General features: G+C 41.2%; 1 protein-coding gene across 1 annotated transcript in view; it reads right to left on the bottom strand.

Moving 5' to 3' along the window:
- atp2a3 (ATPase sarcoplasmic/endoplasmic reticulum Ca2+ transporting 3) overlaps nt 1-11,472 on the bottom strand; it is a 68,008-nt gene extending 56,536 nt beyond the window's left edge. Inside the window, exon 1 of the mRNA XM_066696128.1 lies at nt 11,009-11,472. Within this exon, the coding sequence (XP_066552225.1) occupies nt 11,009-11,126 (118 nt within the window). The 5' untranslated portion in view covers nt 11,127-11,472. The remainder of the gene's footprint in view (nt 1-11,008) is intronic.
- Between the last annotated feature and the right edge of the window lie 11,394 nt (nt 11,473-22,866).

The following is a 22,866-nucleotide window of genomic DNA, read 5'->3' as shown; positions in this document are numbered from 1 at the left end:
TCCTCCCCCGAGGCCAAGGTCGGTTTTGGGACATCATGCCTTTCTAACCATCAGGCTGTTCCCGAAGGACTCCTTCTCCCTGCGTCTCCCAGCCCATTTTTTTTTAGACACGGGGAAAAAAAATGAACCTCTCTCAATGCAACGCAGCCCGAGAAGAAACTGACACATTAACATTCCAGATAGGTTCACATTAGCAGTCTTCGGATGTCAGCCGTTTATTTGTTTTAATCACGGGACGTAGCATTAACCTTTCTTTAGATGTGTCAAACGGATGTTAAGCAGGGGCGGTTAATGAACTTACCGGGCTAATACCCACTTCAAGATCAATTTTGGACTGAAGTGAAAAACGATCACTATAGTAGGGGAAGGGGACCAGCTCTGGTGCATTGCAGCAGTTCAATTTAAACTCCATCGCCTGTGTACCTGATAGAGTACGATGCATGACTCAGTCCTACTCTGCATTTCAATGACCTAGAACTGAGAATAAAACCCACAAAATCACCAGGAACAAACTTCACAACAGCATAACGTCATCTTCTCTCTCTAAAAAGCCGTGAAACTGAGTTAAAGATTACTATATTGTCCAATACATGTTTTGTTTTTCTTCTCATTGCTCAAATCCTGGCAAGTTTGTGAAACCATAGGGTTTAATTTAGTGCACCACACTTAGTCATGTTTGTTCAGGAAGCGTCTTTGGGGCAGTTGTCTTAAAAGCTTAAAAACATGTCAGGAGGTAAGAAATAAAAATCAAAATGAATGGGCGTTTAATTCAAACAGTTGTAGGAACACGTGACATTTATATTTTTCAGAAGCCTGCTACTTGGGCGGCAGTTGACACTTTATTGAGATGGTACGGCTGCCTTATTCACAGGGTGTTCCCAACTCAGAACTGGAATAAAAGCTACTGAAACACATTGGTACAGACCCAACTCCTACCCCTCAATACGACAGAGTGAAAATAGCATTTAGGAAGATGCGTTTCCGATGAGGGACATCCCTCTGTCATCAGCCAACATCATAAACTAATGATGCAAAAAAGAATGATGCTGCTACTATGGTGATAAAACAGGGCACCGATTAACTGTACGATCTGTCGCCCACAACCCCCAGCTCCAAGTGATATCCTGCCACCAGCAAGAGCAAAATAAAGCTCAGGAACGACCTCAAGAAAATATACAATTTACTGTATCGGTTTTGTTACGTAATGAGTCATTACACACTGCAGCTATTTCGGCACAGGGACGGGGCGTCCACTGCTACTGAACTCATTATTTTGCAATCTAGGGATCAAAATAAATAAATAAAAAATTGGCACAGTCTGGGGTGAGTGGAGGGGGACCACACAGCATCAATACCACTTTGGTTTCATTACCGACATGTGGCATACTTTTTGCCAGCCGCTCTTTTGATTAAAAATGGTATGGTGCCGTTTTCAATGCTTCATTATTATTTTGACCAAATACAAATGGAAAAAAATGGTTCATACTCAGATAAATATTCTGCCTTTGTAATCTGTGATTAGAGATTCATGGTGAGTAGACTGACTTTCACAGTTTATCAGAGGAGACAATCGTATACGCATGTTCAAAATGTTTTGATTAGATTGATAAAATTCCTTTGTGTCCCTCAGAAGACAACTTTCCATTCAGTTTAAATCTTTAAAAAAAAGCAATCCAAATGGTTGGAGCTTAATAAAGCATACAACTACTTAAACAGACACATAATGCTTTCAAATATTTCAGCAAAACAATTGTTACATAAAGTTTATGCTGCTAATGAGGAAAACAAAAGGTTAAAATCAAAAGAAATGCAAAACAGAAGTAGCCCACAATGCACTCACTGACTCGGCCCCCTCATAAAACATCATAAGTCATATTTTTGACATTTCAAATAAACCTCATGCTAATTGAAGGCAAATCAGATTTACAAATATTGTGCTTTTCAGTTGAAAAGAGCTCAGTAAGTGTGCAAAAATTGTTGATGAACTCTTTTTTGGTACAACATTTTTGAAGGATCGCAATTTCAAACCATATAATAAATATCTGAATGCAAAATAAGCGGGGGAACTAACTTCACACAGAAAGACTCATTATTATTCTGCCATTCGTCATCTAACCAGTTTTACAGAAAATATAAGATTACATACTCATTTTCAAATTACATTTTCCTTTTGCTTGTTTTAATGGCACCTTGTTCAATCATATATCCAAGCAAGTGAAGCAGTCTTTTCCACAGTACACAATACAAATACATAATGCAAGACCTTGACATCTTAAAGTAAAAGCATATAACCAGGCTCTCCCTATCATTTTACAGCACACCTTCATAAGACATTGCATTCACAAAACTCATCAAGTACTTATTCCTAGTATTATATGCAGACCGTGCACGTAAGTACAATTAGGATTGCTTCCCCCACCTACAGTATTTTCCTTTAAACCTAAATCACAGTGAAGTACACTGAAGAGATACATTGCTATATCTTTTCCACACCATTAAGGGTCCCAAAGTACTTTCTGTTAGAATTGAAGGGCCTGTTAACAGTATTTCCAAGAAGGATCTCTGGAAAGGGGAATATATACACAGCCTGAAATGCTGGTCACCACATGCCTCCAATGAAAGCTGAAATGAGCTTCGAGGGACGGTTGCCAGAATCCGGGGAGCAAGAACTGCAGGAGAGGGAAAAGGTACCAACAGCAGGACGTAACAGGGCAGCTGGTTTCCTGCCTTGTTCACTCGGATCATTTTCATCTCCTTTACCCCTCACGTGTGAGAGCTGGCAACTGCAAGATCTGGCAACAAACAGGTCAGACTTCTGTGTTTTCCACCGAGAGTGCTTTAGGAAGTCACAAAATAACTCCAGGCAAAAACAACTCAAACAACAGAAACTAGAATACACATCAACCTTGAACCATTCCCCAGACAGACCAGATACTGCTTGGGTCCGAGGGGTTCGTTACTCCTGCCATCCAATAATGTCTTGTAAGGCAACCATCTGTGTGTAGTGTGATTGACTGTTATTATACGAATATTGTTCACCTGACATTTAAGTTACCAGAGGTTACAGCTTCCACCCCTCAGCTGCATCCACAGATCCTCCTCAGATCAGCCACCCGTCAAACCCCAGATCAAGTTACAACATGGAAAATCACCACCCTGTTCCACAGCCGCTCTGTGGAGCGCATCTGCACGTGCTCAAACACGCCCGGGCTCGCAATGCTGGAGAAATACCTGGTCAAGACTGACGCACGGTCACCAAACAGCTGTCGGAGGAGAGAGGAGGGAGGGTGTTCTCCGCATGAAAAGGACCGAGATACTGTTGATTTTGTACATTTCAAACCGAAGCTCGTGATAGCGAAGACTGAGCTTGAGACCCATGTCTGTATTCATCTTTCACAAAAGCATGAAGAGCACACGTCTGGGTTTGATGCTATCAAGCTCCTGGTTTCTGCCACAGTGCGAGCAGGAGCAACATTTGAATACTGAGATACATCTGGTGAATCCTGACAAAATGTACCTATTGTCCAGGTAAAGTCTTTTGAAGCACGCAAACTACTAAAGATAATTTTCCCCATTCAGTTTACCAAGTCTGATCAGTTTAATCCTTTATAATAATCCAGTCAAAATGTCTGGCCATCATGTAACGCCTTACACAAGAATCATTCACTGTACGACGGTCTTTTTTTTAAGTAAAGCTTTGCCAGTGGCATAACGTGTGGATCACAAGAATTGGTCACTTACGCGAACTGCACAGAGTGGAAAAAGTACGGCAAGTTAAGCGCTATAACAGACAACTACACAAGAAGCTTGGTTTGACCGCAGACGATCTATCACATACGGTTCCTTTGAATGACGCGTTTGTTATAAGCTCAGTGAAGAACCCATTAATAACACACTATATATACCCCCTTCATTTTATTTTTATTAAATCCTACAGTGATTTTAATCATATTCTGTCCTGGATACATTAAGCCGTCCATTTCACTTTTGGATCATAAATACACTATAAAAACAGGAGACAATTGTTATGGGCAGTAATAAATTACAAACTTTTACGAGGTCAATGGAATTACAAGAATGTATAAAGAGGAGAAAAGGAATAAAGCAGATATACTCAGTTTCAAAAGCTTTAAAAAAAATGGAGCAGTATTGCAAGGACCTCCAGTACTTAACTAGTAGCTGCAGTTCCGAGGGGACAACGATGCTAAATCAAGGAGAGCTACAGGGATACCAACCTGCCTCCCAGGTAACCCAGAACTCCTACCCGAGTTTCCCCAGCTTAGCATTGCCTTCAGTTCCACTTTGGCGTTATCCTTGCAAGTCTAAGGGCTGGGAGATGCACACTAACACTCAGCCATGACATCAACTCACTTATTTGAATTTGAACGCAGGAAATGAGCAAACGTTTTGAACTTTCAAGAAAGGCTGGGCATAATTGTTTACTTCTCTGTCAGATGGTCAGGGATTCTCACGACAGAACAGTTTTAATCTTTACACACCATAAAATCGTGAAAGTGGAAGTTGTGGCATCGATATTTAAATATAAATTCATGTGGATGTCCTGTGACGTGCACAACTTTCTCTGCACTAACCGCTAAAGCCAGAAATGGCTGATTTAGTATTGTCTACCAACACTACAAACAGAAACGCCTCTGTTGCAACTACAATGTGAGTTACATAATCATTATATTATGTCTTAATGTTTGTCCTGAACAATTATGTCATGTGGGACAAGTTTGCCAATCACTCATGCTTTCATTGTTTAGGAAAACTGCACTTAAGTTAATTTAATGTTCATGGTTGGCCACTGGGTTGACTGCTAGTTCCTGTTGCTTTTTCAAAACCATTAAACTACATTTAAAAAATAAAATCATCCCTAGTAATGTCACGTTAAGGAAGTGAATGAGGGAGGAAAGGACAGTACAACTGTACATAGACGGGTTTTATCTGAAATACATTCACAGGGAAGTTCTGGGTACTGTAACTGTGCACATTTACTGTGTCTAATAATTAGTCTGCAAAAAAAAAACACAGAAGTGATTGGAGGATGTAGAGAATTTGAAAGGTTACAACTTTGCTGGGTTACAAGCAGAAGTTCCAAGTAAACATCAAAAACGAATTTCACAGTTGTGTCACGTGATGCACATCACACAGATAACACCACGTACAGCTTGAGCTCAACTCAGCAATGCACTGGAACATTTCTATGCATCTATCAACACTGGTACCACAAGAAAAATGCATTTTTCCTTTCTGTAGCTCGTTAGTATCTTAGTGTTCTATCTGCATTGGTTCTTGCTGTGTCTTTAAGATATTAAGTCTGTTATGGATTTAATCCCACTAGAATGTTTAATTTAATAAACTCATGGTCATGGGGGCCAACTGGGGGCTACAAAATCCTGTCTCACAGTAACTGCGTTAGTTAATTCTGGAATGTTGTACCAATTTAAGAAAAACACACAAAAAACATTAAAACTGACGTTGCTTGCCACACAAATTATGCTTTTTAACCACCGATAAGCAAAACCTGAAACAATGTTAGTTTGCCACAATGGCCGCCGTCAATCCTTCACTTTCTCCCCAGGTGGCACAGGGAGGGAAACACAGGGTTCAATGTCTGTTTTGTTGGGCTCGTGCTGCAAGGTTTCATCCTCCCTGCCTTTCACAAGGACATGGCCGAGCTCTGAAGGCATGCTTACACTCCCAGTTGCCTGTTCTGTTTTATAGATCTCAGCGTTGTTAGCACTTACACCAGGCCTGGCTCAAATGCCGACGCTCTGCCTTGCACAAACAGGGGATACAAAAGGCCCCTTTTAATCGGGTCTAATAGAGCGTGCATGGTTACAGTGTGTCAGAAATACGGCACAAACATGCTTTATACTCATATTTCAAAAAAGAAAAGAAAAAAAGCCATGCATAATTCCTTTACGAAAGTGTGATATGCCCATCCTGTTGGCATAATCGCAGTCACACACCCTGTCGTATCAGAGTACATGAAATGATAAGAAAGGGGTAAAAGTCACACTAAGACTAGATACACATATTGCATAGTGAAGTGAAGGGCCCCACCATCGATCTTACAGTAGAAGAGTCTCTTTGGGTTTAAAACATTTATTATGAACTTTTGCAAAGCACCACCAATTAGTCATCCACTGTTGACAAATGAAGCAAGAATATTTAATCATCAATGGAAATGACCATCGAGCTGATGAAGTAGAAAACTAGAAGCATGTTGCATATGTGTTACACGCACGCAGGCATGCACACAAACTATACCCAGCTAGGAAATTTCAGAATGGCCCATATCAACTGGCTTCATTTGAGCTCTAGTGGAGAACTGATCTCTTGAGGTTCATCTCTGCCATCTGAATTCTTCATTATGAATTTAATTTCTTAACCTATTAATTTTCTCATCTATTGAATAGGTCCCATCTAACTTCCCATTTATCTTGTCATAGGCACAACTCTTAACAATGGGCCATTGTGCCACTTCATTTAATATTTAACATCCTGCTGGTTGCCAACATGATGCATTATTACCTCAGTAATGCTGAAGACCACAGCTTGGTCATTGGTTTACCAGATTGGAAGAAGAATTATTACATTAATTCCTATGGTCGAATGTGGCTGCTGGTAGTTCTCCGGACTGTTAATGCCTTATGAATTGATAATATACTACTGTTTAAAATGATGGACAAGAAATGTAGATCACTGCAGTATGTAAAAATATAATTTTACTGTGAAACTGCAAAGATGTAGTCATTTCAAAGCTTTTTTTTCACCCACAAAATTTGGCCCACACAATGACTATCCTACAATTGTACATCCAAAGTGTTCAAGTGAATTATTACTTGACCTATTGCAACACAGTCCAAGACATTTGAATACTGGCCTGGAGGAAAACAGCCCACTCTGAGTGGGTTATGCAGCCAACTTTGTATTGCAATCAAGCGTTAGGAAAGCAGAGTTTAAGTGCCACCATGAGAGCAGACACCACTGGCTCTTGTACAGACAAGTCAGCCGCTATACCACCCTGGAGGCACTGGGAGGAGGACCATCCATGGACAAATTAGATCACTAATTGTAGTGATGCAAGATCTATACTAGTCACTATTTCCTGTGGGCTGGAACTTCCTATCCAACAGTCTAGTGAGGGGACATGGGACACCAAGATGTATTAGAGACCACGTGTGAAATTACGCTGGGGTCCTGGCCACTGGTAGTCATAAAAGATCCAGCAGCACTATTGCAAAATAAGAAGAGTGCTGGAGGACGTGCTTGAGCCCGATCTGTTAATCTCTTTGGGAACTTAAAAGTGCTACATGAAAGGAAGTTGTTTTTATTCTGATACTGAAGATTAAGTCCTGCAAGATGTTGGCCTCCTGCAGGGATCTCTCGTTAGCATCCCAGCTCGAGCAGTGCCCGGTGCACACAGTACTTCGAAATCCTTGTTAAATTTGATAACTGCAACGATACAAGAATGCAGTTGGTGAGAAAAGGCTTGGTCTCACTTATATGGGATCCAGAACAATGTGTCTGGCCCTGGTGTGACAATCCAAAAAAAATCCTCCCTGCAATTCTGAAAAGTCTACTTTAAACAGCTCTTTTAAACAGTGTGACCTATATTTGCAGAGTACAGAATTCAATGCACTCTAAAGGCAGACTGACCCCTAACTAGAACTGAATCTCTCTAAAATAATCAAAAGAAAGAATCACCACCGTGGGTTAACAAATCTAAACTCCCCCTCCCACTCATCAATTTTCTGTGCAGTATCTTACAGCATGAGCAGCAAAAGTCAAATATTCTTGCTTGCATGAAAAAACAACACACACACAGCTAGTGTTTAGAGAGGGGGAGGGAAAGTGTTAAAAAGACACTTTGTAACACATTCACACTATTAACTAGATCAACAACTAGCCTATATCAAGACTTTGCTAACAGTGTAAGCTTTTTATTACACATGGCATAAAAATTAAGAGTAAAGTGAGTTTATTCAAAAAAGACCAACGTACAAATAGTCCTTTCCAATATTCAATAGAGCTAAAATAATAACAACAACAACTTGATGAATTAATGAATTTAATGAATTAAAGTTGCACGTTGGAGAGCTGCTCCTAGCCCTGTCAACAGAAGAGAAAGGGTATTCCCTCACTCAACTGGCTCATGTTCAAAGAGCAGGAAGTCACAATTAAAACTGAAAGCCACGTTATTTGTAAAATGAGTCTGAGTGTTTCCATTAAGCAACATGATTGTGAAATGAAGAACTCAGTACGATGCACTGAAAGGAGATGTGCCTGAAATAAAACACGGTTAAAAAAAAAAAAAACAGCAACGCCCAGTTAAGTGATAAGTTGTAGCAAGCTTTAAAATCAATTAGTTCACATTATCGAAGAAAAGGGCCTCCTAAAATAGGACGGGGTTTGATCAAGGTTTTTACTATGACTAGCAATTTCAATCCTGTGCATTTTAGAAATCAAGCTCATTTAAATGCCATGTAAATGACAGGGCTGGCTTTGTCCTGATCCCTGTAAACTGCACACAGAAGGTGTCACAGTGACCTCATTTGCCCACGCCACGCAAAGAAAACTCAACCTGGCAAGATTCACCCGACAGCCCCCTTACCAAGCACTCAATACTTCTTCGATGTCTCTTTTCTGCCTCATGCTGTGTGTCACCGGTGGACACAAGACAGATAAGCATTTGGCTTGGTCCTGAAATGCTCAGTTTGACTGAGCAAATTGTGAATTGTAAAGTGCATGTTGAGCAGAAGCAGAGACTCGGGTGCGAGGGATGCTCAGACTTACTACAATAATCGAGAGAGGAATGCAGTTTTTGGGGAATATAAACTGAATATATATAACTAACCAAAAATCAGTGTAAATGCTGTTCTATTAAATCTCTACATGCATAAATAAATACAATCATCTACCAAAAAACTGTTATAAACCGCAAAACAAAATACATCAGTAATTAAAGAGTATGGAAGAAAAACAGGTTTCCCACCATAGAGGAGACTTGTACAGAACTGCTCAGGAATCCTTGAATGACAGCACTAATTTTAACTCCCGATTCATTTGAAGACAGAATTCACTGGCTCTTCATACTCCTGTTTCAAATGCTAGGCCTCGGTTTGAACATATAAGCTCTGCAAACACCAGAGGCATGATATTTTAGTATCCGTGTTTTAAACCCCAGTTACATATGTGCACCAATGAAACACAATTCCATTGAATTTCCTTTAGAAACGTATGGCTGATTTCTTGTCATGCAAGTGGTTGGGGTTTTCCACTTTTAAATATCTCAATTAATGGAAAAAAAATATGAAACAGAAAGAGCTCTGCATTTCACAAACATAAAAGATTGAATTCAGTTTTAATGTTACGATATACATGATATACATATATTATATTGAGAATACAGGGCAAGAGCATAAAATAATTTGACTTTCAAACTCAGATAGCTGGATATAGCATAGGTATATTGCCTACACTCTACATATAACCACCTATACAGCATGCAATAATTTAAATGAAACATTAAGTTTGCCCTTGAATATTGTTCCTGAAATTACTTTTGACGAATATTTAAATAAAGAAAACTAACAGACCGCTTTGAATTCGAATATTTGTGGCTAATACATTGTCACAGACATATCTTGTCAATTTAAATATCAGATTACTGAATATTTAGTCGCCTGCAGAAAAGATTAAATGCAAGGTACAATTATGGGTACTTTATAATAATGGGCATCAATTCACAATGCATGCATGTCTTAATCCCACAGGAATAAAACATGAATGCCTCATGCACTTCCACCGAGTTCAGGTGTTGATTACATGAATAAACCCAAACCCAGTCTGTGACCCTATTCCTAACCGTGTTACACATGTGATTAACAGCACAGCTCAGATGAAGTGCATAAGGTATTCACTGATTATTCCTGTGGTATTTACACATGAACGCATTAAGAATTGGTGACCATTATTGTAAAGTGTGGCCAAATAATGCAACAGTGTTTAAGTAATAGCTTAGTTGAGAGTTATTGTGTAGTTTGTTTTTAACCAGCAAACTGCCGGTCTGGTGCATTTTCCAAAGCAGATTGGTAAGCGAGGGCTTTTTAATATCTTCAAGATCATGATCACGGCGTATTTCCTGTTCGTTTACAATATACTGCATGCATGACGCAAATCTAGCTTTACATTTTATTTATCTTTGCAGAGCTGACGACGGGTTAATTGACAAAATGCACTGTATGCGGCGCGATATATGTAATGCGTAGTGCATTGGGTAATACTGTCCAGGCTACAACAATACATGTAGGCGATGTTATATGTCACAATTGTTACCATTTCACATTTCACACATTTACACCGTCGCCAGAAATCTGCGCCTTTTCCGCGGTGCTAAGGATGCGTCCTGCCGCCAGGTGGACATCTGATAAAGCAGTAAAATACACTTTGTTCCCCGATTTAGCGCAAAATAATTGAATGGTGACGCTCAGTCCTGATCTGCGTATGAAAAGCGTGCGATTTCAGCAGCCAAAACACAATATATGCCGTTTGGCACGACTCGGACAATAGTGTGCTATATTTAGGACAAGGCTTATACACGGTATTCTTTTAAAAACCCAGAAGGACATTTAAACTTTTTGTTAGCACAGTGATGCAGCTGCTAACCAAGGGCGCACTGGTGCACACATTTCCCACTGGTTTTGTTGTTTTTTTCAAATAAGGATCAAAAACATAAAGAAAAGACAGATATATATATATATTGTGCACCGGTGTGAAATATATCCGCACACCCACAGCTGGAATAAACCCAATAAGATGCAGATAAGTTGCGGAACAACATCAATGCGCATTTCAGGAGGTCGAAAAGTTTTGCAAGCCCGTCCGCGGCGCCGGGGCGTGGGAAGCGCTGCGTGTGTAACTTTGCGCACACATTGTACAACATTGTATCTACACGGATGCAAGTGCCTGCAACAGTATCCAGTCCCAGGGTACTCACCGTTGGGTCCGTATTTGTCAAAATGGGCTTTCACTTGCTCCAGGGTCAGTCCAGTGTTTTCATTCACCCCGAAGTGATCGAGCACTTCGGGTGCCGACTTGATGTGCGCGTTTTCCATCTCCGAGCATGTAGGCTGTGTCAATAAAGATGCATATACAGATTTCTCCTCTGCTAAAAAAAAAAAAGAGATCTCTCTCTCTATATTTAATAAAACAAGCGAGGTTTGGGGGGGTTTCCCCGCCGGGGTGCGTTCAGACTGCCAAGCGGAGGTGGGCAGCGCTCGGTGCCACCTGCCCCTTCTGCGAGCCAACGACTTGTAGTAAAGCAGCCTGCGGAGTCCTGCGGCCGGCTGTGAAGGGCTGCTCTTCCCCCCCAGAAAGATGAGATTGTCTTTAGTTCATCAGAAGGTATGCTGGCCTCGGAGATCCGCCTCTTTCTTTATGTGTGTCTGAGCCCTGCCGTCTGTTTCTATTGGCTCCTGTTACCTGAGCACTGGAGGAAGGAGTAACTCCTACACTGTTGTTGCAGCGCTTCCTACTTGCACATTGCAAACCCTCAAGCTTTTTTTTTTTTTTGGGTTGTTGCTTAATGGGGCACAGCATATAGGACACGCATGTCACCATGACCCCCGGCTCCTTCCCTTAAATCCGCCTCTCTCTCTCTCTCTCTCTCTCTCTCTCTCTCTCTCTCTCTCTCTCTCTCTCTCTCTCTCTCTCTCTCTTTATTTTTTGTGGCTAGCTTGCCGGCTGCTTTCCGTGCGGGTCGTACCTGCCTGCAATGGCAACACGAGTAGGAGACTTTCGCGGGCACTGCAATGCACACAGCGGCGCCCCTCGCATGTGTGTCTGTCTGTCTGTCATGTGTCGTTTTCATATGTGCAAATCTAGTGTTAGAGCCGTGGTGCTGCACTTCCGCGTCCACTGTTCAAACATGCCATTGTGGTGCAGGAACAAACCTGGCGCAAGGGGTCTCCAAAGGGCGGCCGCAGGGGTCGGGCAGGTGGGGGACAGGGGCCAAGTTCAAGCCCAGTGTCATGAACTTAATGGTGGAGTTATTTTGGAGTTATTTTATCACTGGAAGTGATAGGAAATATATATTTATATTTAGTGCAGACCCAGACAGCAATTTTAGGTTGGCCCAGGGTTAGTGTGCCAGCTGACCACTTGCTAAGTAACCAAGTCAATCATAAACCAGTGTTGGGCCAACTTTGTTCATGCAAATATCATAAATGTTATGAAAAACAGAAAAACTAAATTCAGGATGAACAAAGTAAGCGCATCTTTGAAATCAGAGCAGGTAAGAAAATGGCTTCTATCAAAAAAGAAACGGGCACTTCAAAACATGAAACGCAAAGACCTGTATACATTGAACTCCATTTTTAAAATGAGTAAAACGTTCATGTCACGTAGACATCAAATTAAAAACACTTGTTTACTATAGCAAAGATAAGCACCATTGTAATAAGTGAAGGAATTGTTACACAAATCAGTAGTATCTATGAAAGGCAAGTGTCGCTTAGTTATAGGAATTGTTTAGGCGGGGGAAGCACACTATGGAAATGTATTGTAATATACATTGATCAAAGCGCATTTTTCTTCTTCTAAAAATAAAAGTGGTCTGAATATACAAACAAACAAAACAACAATACTGGTTGCAGTCAAGGATTCAGTCTCTTTCAACTTATACTCTAGAACAAGCATTCTGGTCTAATCATATTGGGATCATTTTTACATTGTGTTATATATGTTAACTGCCTGTTAATTTAATTGGGAGAAAAGGCATTCGTTCAAACATATAGGGGAAATATTATCACTAGCTTTTACTGATGTTTTTAATTATACCTGTGCCATAGTCTACTGTGAGATGCACTTCTTAGAGTAATGTTTGTCATAGTAAGTGTTTGAGGGAGAGTGACTTAAGTAGGCCTTGGCTGGACAATATATGGATGCCAGCAGAGACCCATTGATAGTGGAGCTACACTGTCTAAACAGTGCAGCTCACATCCTTTGACTCCCAGAGGAATATTGACTTCAGTCATGCCATTGTGGGATGCAGGAGAGTATCTCCTTTTTCTCATTCATCTGACAGTGGGTATCTAGTAAACCATCCTTTTCCCAGGCCAGCTGTGTATCACAATAACTAATCACGGTTGAGACAAGCCTTGTAATACAAATAAACCTGATAGAGATATGAAATTACATCAAAATTAGAGGACAGATTTAATCACAACCCCCCTGCCTGTTGTATATGACAAACACAGCACCTTGTTATGTTTTTTTTTCTACTCAATGGAAACCCACCATGCAGTTCTGGGTATTCGTATTCTTGAGTGGGTTAAAGTTGTGACTCTAGGTGGGCTAGGTTTGAAATAAGTCATCCGCTGTAGTGGGGTTGAAGAGTCAATGTTGCATTTGTGGATCTGCATGTTATAAAAAGCAGTAACAACAACGACAAAATACTATCTGACCTCTAAAGACAGTGGCTGACATCGTTGTTGTTTACAAAATAATTAATCTCTTTCCAAATGGATCTGTCTTTTTTTTTCACCCCCCATATCAGGTTCTAGTCCTGCTAGATTGTGGAGTCTCACAAAATGCATTTGGATGTGGAGAGATTGGACACCCTGGTCCACAGATAGTCCAGAAATAAGTACCTACTAAGATTGCAGAGAAAGAAAAGGGCTGATTCCTGAAGCGATACAGACGGTGCAAAAATTATGATTTACATACGAAACATAGAAGTAAAAAGAAAAATCCATTACCAAAAAACATTACTATGATTAAAACCTGCTGCAGTCAACTGAACTACAAATGTAATTTCCCCGGGTCGTGATTTGCCGATTCCTCTACGAGCCCATTAATAAAAACTTGTACTGGAGAGGGAGGTAGAATCACCTTTCGCTCAACTTCAGATTCTGCAGGAGACATAGTCAGACTTGCCCTACTTGGGATCAGCTCCATAAAAGTGCACTAAGCTTAAAAAAAATACACCTACAAGGTATTCAGTGCTTGATTAGATTCCAAGCAACCTTATATCTAATATATCAACTGTAGTAACTTTAGAAGTCCAGAAGATCTTGGTCGTGTTCCAGAAAGCAAGCCATCTGTTTTTTGCTCGGCAAGGTAATAAAAGTATATATACCAGTGTGTATATGTGTATATATATATATATATATATATATATATATATATATATATTAGGTCTATAACTGACATAAGGAAATAAACGTTTATTGTAGATCATCTTTAGTGGATTCTTTATTAGTTCAATCTTTATACCTTTTCACACTGCAGAGCCAGACTGGGAACTGCAGTAACTAAGAAATTATTGGCTTTATGTCTGAAGTAAATCCTCAGGTTTAAAACACTACTTCTTTGCTCAGAAACTAGATTTGTTTTAAGTGCTAATTGGTTCCATGGGTTCCCAAACAGAAAGAAAGCATAACGAACTCTAATAGTCTTATGTGACTTGCAGAGTAAGAATCAATCATTGTGGGAGAATAGTTGTAATTACAAAAATTACATCAAGCCCTTCAACTCCAGTCTGGCAATAAAAACATAAAAAAGAGCAGGTTTCTCAAGCTATATCGTTCCAATTTGAGCAATTCCACCGGCGCTCCTTGTGTTTGTTGGTGCGTTTAGTTTTCCCTCCCTCTCTGTGTTTTGAAAGCTGACCTAGCAGTGCCTTTTGAAGATCTGGAGCCAATCGCTATGCAGGCTTTATCTGACTGCTGTCAAACTGCTCGTGGAGCTTGACGAAGACTGAGACAAAACAACAAACAACACACCGAATCACGTCAATGGAGAGACACTGACGAGGGGCCCCAATGGAGGCGCTTCCAATCTGTCAAGGTAAACAGACCTGGGACACAGCCACACATCGTGAAAAACCTGCCTCCTGTCCTATGCCATGCTACAACATTTATCGTCCTACTTGCGGTCACCTTGACCAGGTAATGGTTTGCAGATTGATACAACCTTCAGCTCTTTTCATCTGACTTAGAGCATCCATTGATTATAATATATATGTATGTGTGTGTGTGGGGGTTCTCTCTGATTTAAATTGATGTGCCCTTGCAATGGACAGGTGTAGGGAGCAGGGAGAGAGCGTTCTTGTCTTCTTCTGCCTCGGCACACTTCCCGTGTGAGGATGCTAACCACCTGGCTGGAAAGGAGAGTCCGTCTCGATTGTTAACACGCAATACGGGAAGGCAAGGCTCCCGTATGTCAGCCGCGCTATGGTAACGCATGAACGGCCTTCACATTTACATGCTGATTCCTTTGCCGTCACGCATCCCATAGTGCTTCACAACAATGGTCCATTTAACCAAGGACTGGAAAGCCAGTGTTCCTATAGAGGCTTGGCTGAGGAGTCGAGCATTTAAAGAGACAGTCTGGACAACAGGTGAATGGATTGAGAGAAAAATCTCCAAACCTCTTCACGGCACGGTCCCGGAGGTTCCCCAATGCCAAGGAGTTATCAGAACATCATACTGTTAAAGAGATCACGTCTGACCCAAGCTTTGCTATTGCAGTCTTTTTAAAAACCCATTTTATGTGAATGTGGGTCACTTTGATGCAGATTTCAATGTTTTTGCCCCCATTTGTGGTTTAGAAAACATGTGTTGCTCATATAAACCGGATATCTTTCCTGATAACTGCCTCTTCACAATCACTGAGGATTCCTAGGAAATTCTCAGCATCGTGTGAATTCTGTGTTTCTTTTTAGTTTGTTTTTTTCGCCAGTGAGAGTGTTTCTTTGTACTGCCACTGGAGTCCTGTATTCATGGTTTGTTAGTCATGTAAATAAAAATACCTAAACATGAAGCTTGTTTGCTTGTCTGTGCTTTCCATATAGCTCTCATACTATACCTTTGCGTCAGCCTATTATAACACGAGTTATACGAGTTATGCTATATGATAGCATTCACCGTGACCAGGCCTAAATTGATGGATTGATTGGATAATATTCTGGGATTAATTAGTCTTGACAAAACAGGCCTGGAAGGGTCCCAATTTCACGCTTTCTAATCGGTAATGATTCTCATGCAAATAGGGCCAACACAAAGCTTTTGTCAGCATCCTTTTAGTCCTGCAGGTGATTGTTGACTGAATATTGCTGTATAAGCACGATCCTGATCCGAAAAAGGCTCGAGGTGTTCTCTGGTTCTCCCCTGGTACACGGCGCGGAGAAGGAAAATACTAGAATCTGCAGTAACTTCACAGCCTAAATATTAAATCAGATTAACACACAAGGAGTGAAAAATCTATTCCAAGCAAATCGATTGGGACAAAACATTGTGTTCCTTATTTTTATTGTTGTGCCGATGCCTGTAATATTACTTATATAGTCCTTTACTTGTCAAGGTCATTCTCTGTTGCAAAGACATCTGAAAAAGGAAAGCACTGTTATTATTGCAATGGTTTTTCTGTCAGATTGACTAGAGTCGGTGGTGTTTATGTGATTTACCCCAGGGAGCTGGAGGCCGCCATGTTTCCTCCCATCACTTTATTTTTTCTCTTCAGATTAAGAGTGATTCTGCAAACATGTTGCACTTTGAGATGCTTCACAGGCGCAGCGCTAAATTTAGCTCTCCGAGGCAACACGGTTACTCCCATACAGATCCTGACGGATTTCCATACAACTAAAAGCCCTTTTGTATTTTGTTGTTCAGAAAGAGCCCCATTATCTCATGCCGGCAAGTCTGTAGGTCTGATAAAGTTCATGTTTGATTGACACTTTGACGTGGCTGATTAACAGAAACTGGAGGAGCACTATAACAGTCACCTCCCCCCCCGCCCCCCGAGACACTGGAAGTTTGCGCTTATAGCGTAAGCAAACCTCTGCACGTTTTAGTGTGTGCTGTCCCTCAGCGCAATTTTTTAACACTTAACACTTTTTTTTCTTGTTCGTAAAATGTAAAATACTTTAAACAATAAAACAGTATTTTTTTCTTGTTCATATAACATTCACTGTGTCAGAAATGCTAATGGATAAAACAGTAAACGCTGACTGTGTCACACACTGTGGGCTGATCATGCGTACCATTCCCAGTGGAATCTCAATGAGACATGACCAACCTGGCTGGCCCTCGCCCGGCACCAAACAGCACCAAGGCCAAATGTAAATATTTTAAATAACTGGCAATTTTACGTATTGACTCATACATGACACAGTGTTGATTCACACCTCTCTTTCTTAAGACTTTTGTACAGATCACCCACAACTAAACTACTCTCTGGGATTAACTCAAGCACCACAACAACTAGTATTCGATTATGTACTCGTTGTTTCCCGCAGATTGCTCCCTGCAAGTTGCAATCCTTGTTGGTTTGGTTGTGGACATGTCTTTCCTGGTTGTGGACAAGTCAGAATCGCTTTGCTGAAGATCATTTGCATAAGTACGGATAATGAATGCAAGGCACTGTGGGTTTAGTGCTTCTTCCAAACCTTTCAGACTCGTGACAGTGTAGAGTTAGAGTACACAAGCAAGGAGTGGGACTGGGTGGAGGAGACAGTGGGAAACATAACAGAAGATTATGTAGCAAAGGTTTAAAGAAAAACATTGAGTATTTGCAACCCATCTTTGCATTTGTTAAATACTTTATGCTTGTGAATAGTGGGTTAGAGGTTAAAGGATAAGGGAGGCTTTGGGAGGTTTACTTTTACTCAAATCCTTCCACTGAAAACTGCTGGCTTTAAGCTTCGATACAGCATTAGGCTCTATAGCATCTAATGACTTTTGTTTTCTTACATGGCTGTCATCAGTAATAAATCAATGTTTCAAAAACAAGCAAACACAAAAATCAAGGCACAAAGCAATTAACAGTGCTTAATATTTCATATGGATTAAGTTAATGTTAAAACAGTTAGAAAGGTAGTCACTCTTAGGAGACAATGAGGGGGCGCTCAGTCCCTTTGACCATCAATCCTTGACTTCTTGACTCAGACATGACTCTCGAACTAGCCATACGCACCAACATTGCATTACTCGTGTACTGAAAGGCTGGTAAATTAAATGATCGTGCCACTCATTGGCGAGAACAGGGTCCCGGGGGGGAATCCTTCAACTAGGACAAAATAAAAAGTCTTGATTTGTGTTTTACTTCTCAGAGATCACTTTGTCTTGGCGTTCAAGGCTAAGGCCAGGTGCCCCAGGGTATTTTCCATTCTTTCCTTTGGCCGCCTCTGCTTTGCATTTCGTTTTGGTTATATTCTGCATTTGCATAATGCGTATGAAAATGGAACACAGGCCTGGTGATATATTCACCCTTACGAGGGGAGACGAAAGTGATAGAAGAAAAAGAGAAAGACCAGAAACAAATAGTTTGACTTCTGCCTCCCAGAGCTGTCAAACCGAATATGACCGAGAGAACTGAAACCTCTGCCAGCTACACACATCAACACAATTAAGCACTCAGTAATTTATAGAAATGCTCATGAACTCCTGTGATGAGACTGAGATACACAAATATCAAGCTCTCTCTCTCTCATGTGATATTCTGGATGGTGGTGACATGGGTTTGGCCAATTGCATGGCTAGGGTGGAGGAGGACCATGGAAAAGAAAACACAAGTCAAAGAACCGAAAAAAGTCAAAGCAAAGAATGCCGAGCCTTCAAAAGCACACACCAGTTCGGTGATATGGTTATGCAAATCAGCGAGGTCAATCTTCCTGTGGGTGTTTTTCTCTAAGGGGGTAAGAAGTGCTTTACTGTTCTTTATTAAGGAGCTGCTGTTACAATGGACTTCTAATTATGGTCTGAGTGCGTGGCAGCCCGGCCTTCTGCAGCTGCGTTTGACGGGCTGCCCAATCTCTTCACCAAGCTGTCAGCCCCGGGGTGCATTGTGCAGCTCCATCTGACTTGACATGTGACAGACAGGGAGACGGAGCCGCAGTCATTTCAAAGCTGACTGCCCAGGGACGTGGCTCGCTGACAGGATCTGCATAAGAGCTGGGAGCTCCCGGCCCCTTCAGACAGCCTGCAGCACTGCACCATGGTGAAATCTGCCCTCCCACCCCTTCAGACCGCCGCCCGCTCCCTGCAGTGAAGGAGAAGTGTGGGTGGGGTGCGGTTGAGGATTGGTCCCCAAGCCCTGCCCGTAATGTAATTAAGGGGAGAACATCTGTGTTGCAAAATGCTTCGCAGCCCTTCAGTGCAAGATTAATATTTTCCCCACATCACTTCCTGTCTTGCAGCATTGAGGAAGTCTCTTGCCATAGAAACAGTGTAAAGTTTCAAAATGTGGAAAGGGACCCATTCATATTACTGAGAGACTGCCAACCTCAGCAAATACAAAGAGGCTTCAATTCTGGCCGTGAATCTCATTTTGTCAGTCGGGAGGTTAAATAATTTGACTCACAGTCCAGTAAAACGTGATAAAGTGACCTTCCACAATAGGCAGTATTCAGAGGAGATACTCTGAAATCAGGAAAAACACCACAGGGGTGAAAGTTGGTAGTTAACGTACACCGAATAAATCTCATTTAATCCCAGGAAAGCCAGTGGAATGTTTTGGCCACTCATAATTGAGTTTACTTGAAGTTTAACTTACTAATAACATTATTCAATCCTTTGTTTAAGTGCCAAGAAGAGGAATAACCACTCTGTTGGGTGCTTCAATACACAGTTAATATTTGGCTCTTTTCCATCGCCAAATATTTACCGTAACTGGGCTTCATAACTTCAGGGCTGGGTAGAGTCTGCTTAAAGCTTGTCCTGGGAAAAAAATCTCTTGTATAAAGCTGAGCAACTTATGTCCATTAGCATAGTGTGGAGGGGTTGAAACATTTCCAGAAAATGCATTTCATTCACCTGGTGACCCTAGCTGGAATTCATCTCTAAGCCCTTTTGAGTAGAAACATTGGTTCCTCCGCTTATTGCGCTACAAATACTAATCTCCTGATGCAATCCCTTCTTCTGCTCAGTGTATGAGGAGCAGAGACACTACTTTTCTGGATGAAAAAGCCAGTAAAGTGCTCTTGAGATATATGCAAATGGTACAATGATCTGGCCTGCTTAATGGGAAAATTGGTTAGAAAACAAGAGCTTAAAAGGGAGTTGGTAAACGGTTCGAAACTTAATAGATTGTTGATTGTGTGCTTAAGGAGTAGCTTCTTGAGACTCTAGCTGTTCCAGTCCCACACAAAGATGAGAATGAGAGCTTTTGAATTAGGAGGACCTAGGGCAGAGGCCATATCATACTCCCTTGACAACACTGATGGCTGTCCTACAGAAGTCTTCTGCCAATCAATGCAGAATAGGGACACTGTCCAACATGCCATAGAAGCAGGTCTGCTGATGGACTACCGCCTCGAGACACAATCCTGATTTCCGGAGATCAAGAGAGTGTCAACAAACACAGTCTTGAATCTTGGTTCAACCAAAGATGTGGAGCTGGGACAAGGGGACTACATATTTGTAGGTCTAGAGCGGGAGTAGGAACATCTTGGCTTCCTAGGCCACAGAGATTTGTGATTTTCATTCCACCTAATAATGTCATGATTACTTAACTGGATTCATTATTAGAATCAGAAGATTAATCACCTGTCTATTCCAGGTCTTGATCGGTTGCGAACTGGAAGGTGCCTATAAAAACACAGCTCTCAAGGACTGGAATTCTATCCCCCTGTTCTAGAATGACACTTCCCAAACTGAGGTGAAAAGTACAAAAAGCTGATTAGATGCATTGTAGAAAACACAATCAATACATTAAAGCCTGAGTTTAGAGGAAAATCTCTGCCAAACTGAGTCATGGGTCCGCATTGTCGACCAGAAATTAACAGAAACATATGAGGTATTTTTCAGCCCTGTGGTAAAATTAATTAGCCAGAGACTTAGCGTAATGAGCAAGTGTAAGGAAATTATGTATCCACAGCTGAAGCACTTGAAAGAACATTAGAATAGTAATTTATGCTATGTTGGCATCAGCTTTTTTCTCTACATTTATTTTTAAGCTACATGAGGCTCCCTTTTCATTCTCTTACTTTAACTTCACAAGTCAGTGTTAGTATCTTAAATGTGTCTGTACACCGCATGACCCCAGTGCAAGTACACCTCAGATGTCTGAATTGTGACGAATGCTTATCAAAGCAAAATGAAACGGCACACTTAATCCAGTGCTTATTTTCCAGCAATTCTCCATGTCGAGAAGTATTAAAGTACACGAGTTGAAAAAACAAACAAAATATAAACCATCTAACCATCTAAGCAAAGATCTCATTGATAACCTGAACACAAACTCTGACTATTTCTTAATCATTTGTACAGGGATTAGATTAGATCTTGATTACAAAGCAGCGGATCCCGGTGAGGCTTTCATCTCCTGCCTTTCAGAGACCTGAAACTTTCAGGAGGCACTGGAACCGTCTGCGGCCCAGTCTCTTTTCTCCGATTGTTTAGAAGTAGGAAAAGCCAGGCTGCCTTTCTCCGGCATTTCTCTCAGCCTCATGAATCAGCTCGGTATCTGGATGACGTCTTGGATATGTAAGTGTACGTTAATAGCAAACGTGTTTTGATTACGCACCACTCAAAAGTTATATTGCCTTCCAAATTAGGTCAACATGAGTGATACCCCACTGACATCCTTGGTCGATAATGATTTCATAGATGCAGACTCATGCGTCAGTACACACTTTGGGGGTGAAAGTGGGAGATGTATATTCTCAAGCTGTTGTTCGGTGGGACACCATTCCGAACAATTCCGGTCGTGGGGTCGTCTCATTTGATTAGGTGTCCAATGAGATCAAACGCGCATCGGAAGGTCATCTACAGGGAAAATATGTCTCAGTACCATCTGATGCTGAATAATCTGTTTTATCTTTCAGGAGCTGTGATCAAACACAGAGATGAACACACGGGACTCCAGCACCATCAGTCAGCATCTAATATCTTGCACTAGTCAGTAAATCAGCCCAGCCTTCATCAAAACATTCGCATCTAAGATGGAGTATGACAAGAACCCCCAACTATTTTTTGGCAAGTATGGATTTTCTTGACGGCCTATTAATTTCCATGCCTTTCTTGCAGGATTGCCTTTGACAGGGATCTTTTACATTCTGAGGCTTTTTTACCATCATTTAGTCTTGAAACTGATTCCCTGTTCACAGCCACTGTGACACCCTGACTAAGACGACGCCTAATGAGCAACAGATGGCTTCATTTGCCATAGCTTTCAGCTCCTCATCTCACAGTCGGTCGGCATAGTAACCCAACGAGAAGAGCAACTGCAGTTTAATGACGTTAATTACAGCTAAAACTTCGGTTAACAGCGGAATATGTCCGTTGAATTGCAAATGCACTTCGTTTGTACTGCAGCTTTAAAATAAAGATGACGAGAAGGGCCATAATGGACTCATTTGGCATCACCGTCTATGTTATAGCACATCTGAAATGACCAAATGTCAGATCACAATACAAGACGTATACATGATTGAAGTGTTGCGTAAACGGTGTGACAAAACCAGCGATTTTGGACAAATGCACTAGATTGGAAAATGTAGTAGTTCAAAACAATGCCGCCATTTTTAAATGAAAGCTAGAACCCTGCCCAGCCCCCTGCCCAGAGTGCCAGGCATTGGAGTTAGTAAACTTTAAACTATTAGTAACCCACCCAATAGGATACAGATCACCCTAAACTCAAAAGCACACATAACTGAAGAAACAATATTGGCATTTTCTTCCCACAAGATATAAAGAGATTAATACTGAATGGAACATGACTGCAGGTTGGTGCTCAGGAGCCGTCTAGAAGCCCTTAATTAAAACATCTGAAAGAATAAAATATCAATGGAACACAAACACAGTCAATGGTCTAAGATACATGAGCTGAAAACACCAATTCGACACCACAACGCCA

Source organism: Amia ocellicauda, chromosome 22 (genome assembly GCF_036373705.1).
Source record: "Amia ocellicauda isolate fAmiCal2 chromosome 22, fAmiCal2.hap1, whole genome shotgun sequence".
NCBI classification, from domain to species: domain Eukaryota; kingdom Metazoa; phylum Chordata; class Actinopteri; order Amiiformes; family Amiidae; genus Amia; species Amia ocellicauda.
Note: the sequence above shows the minus strand (reverse complement) of the source record. Positions and strands in the feature narration are given on the sequence as shown.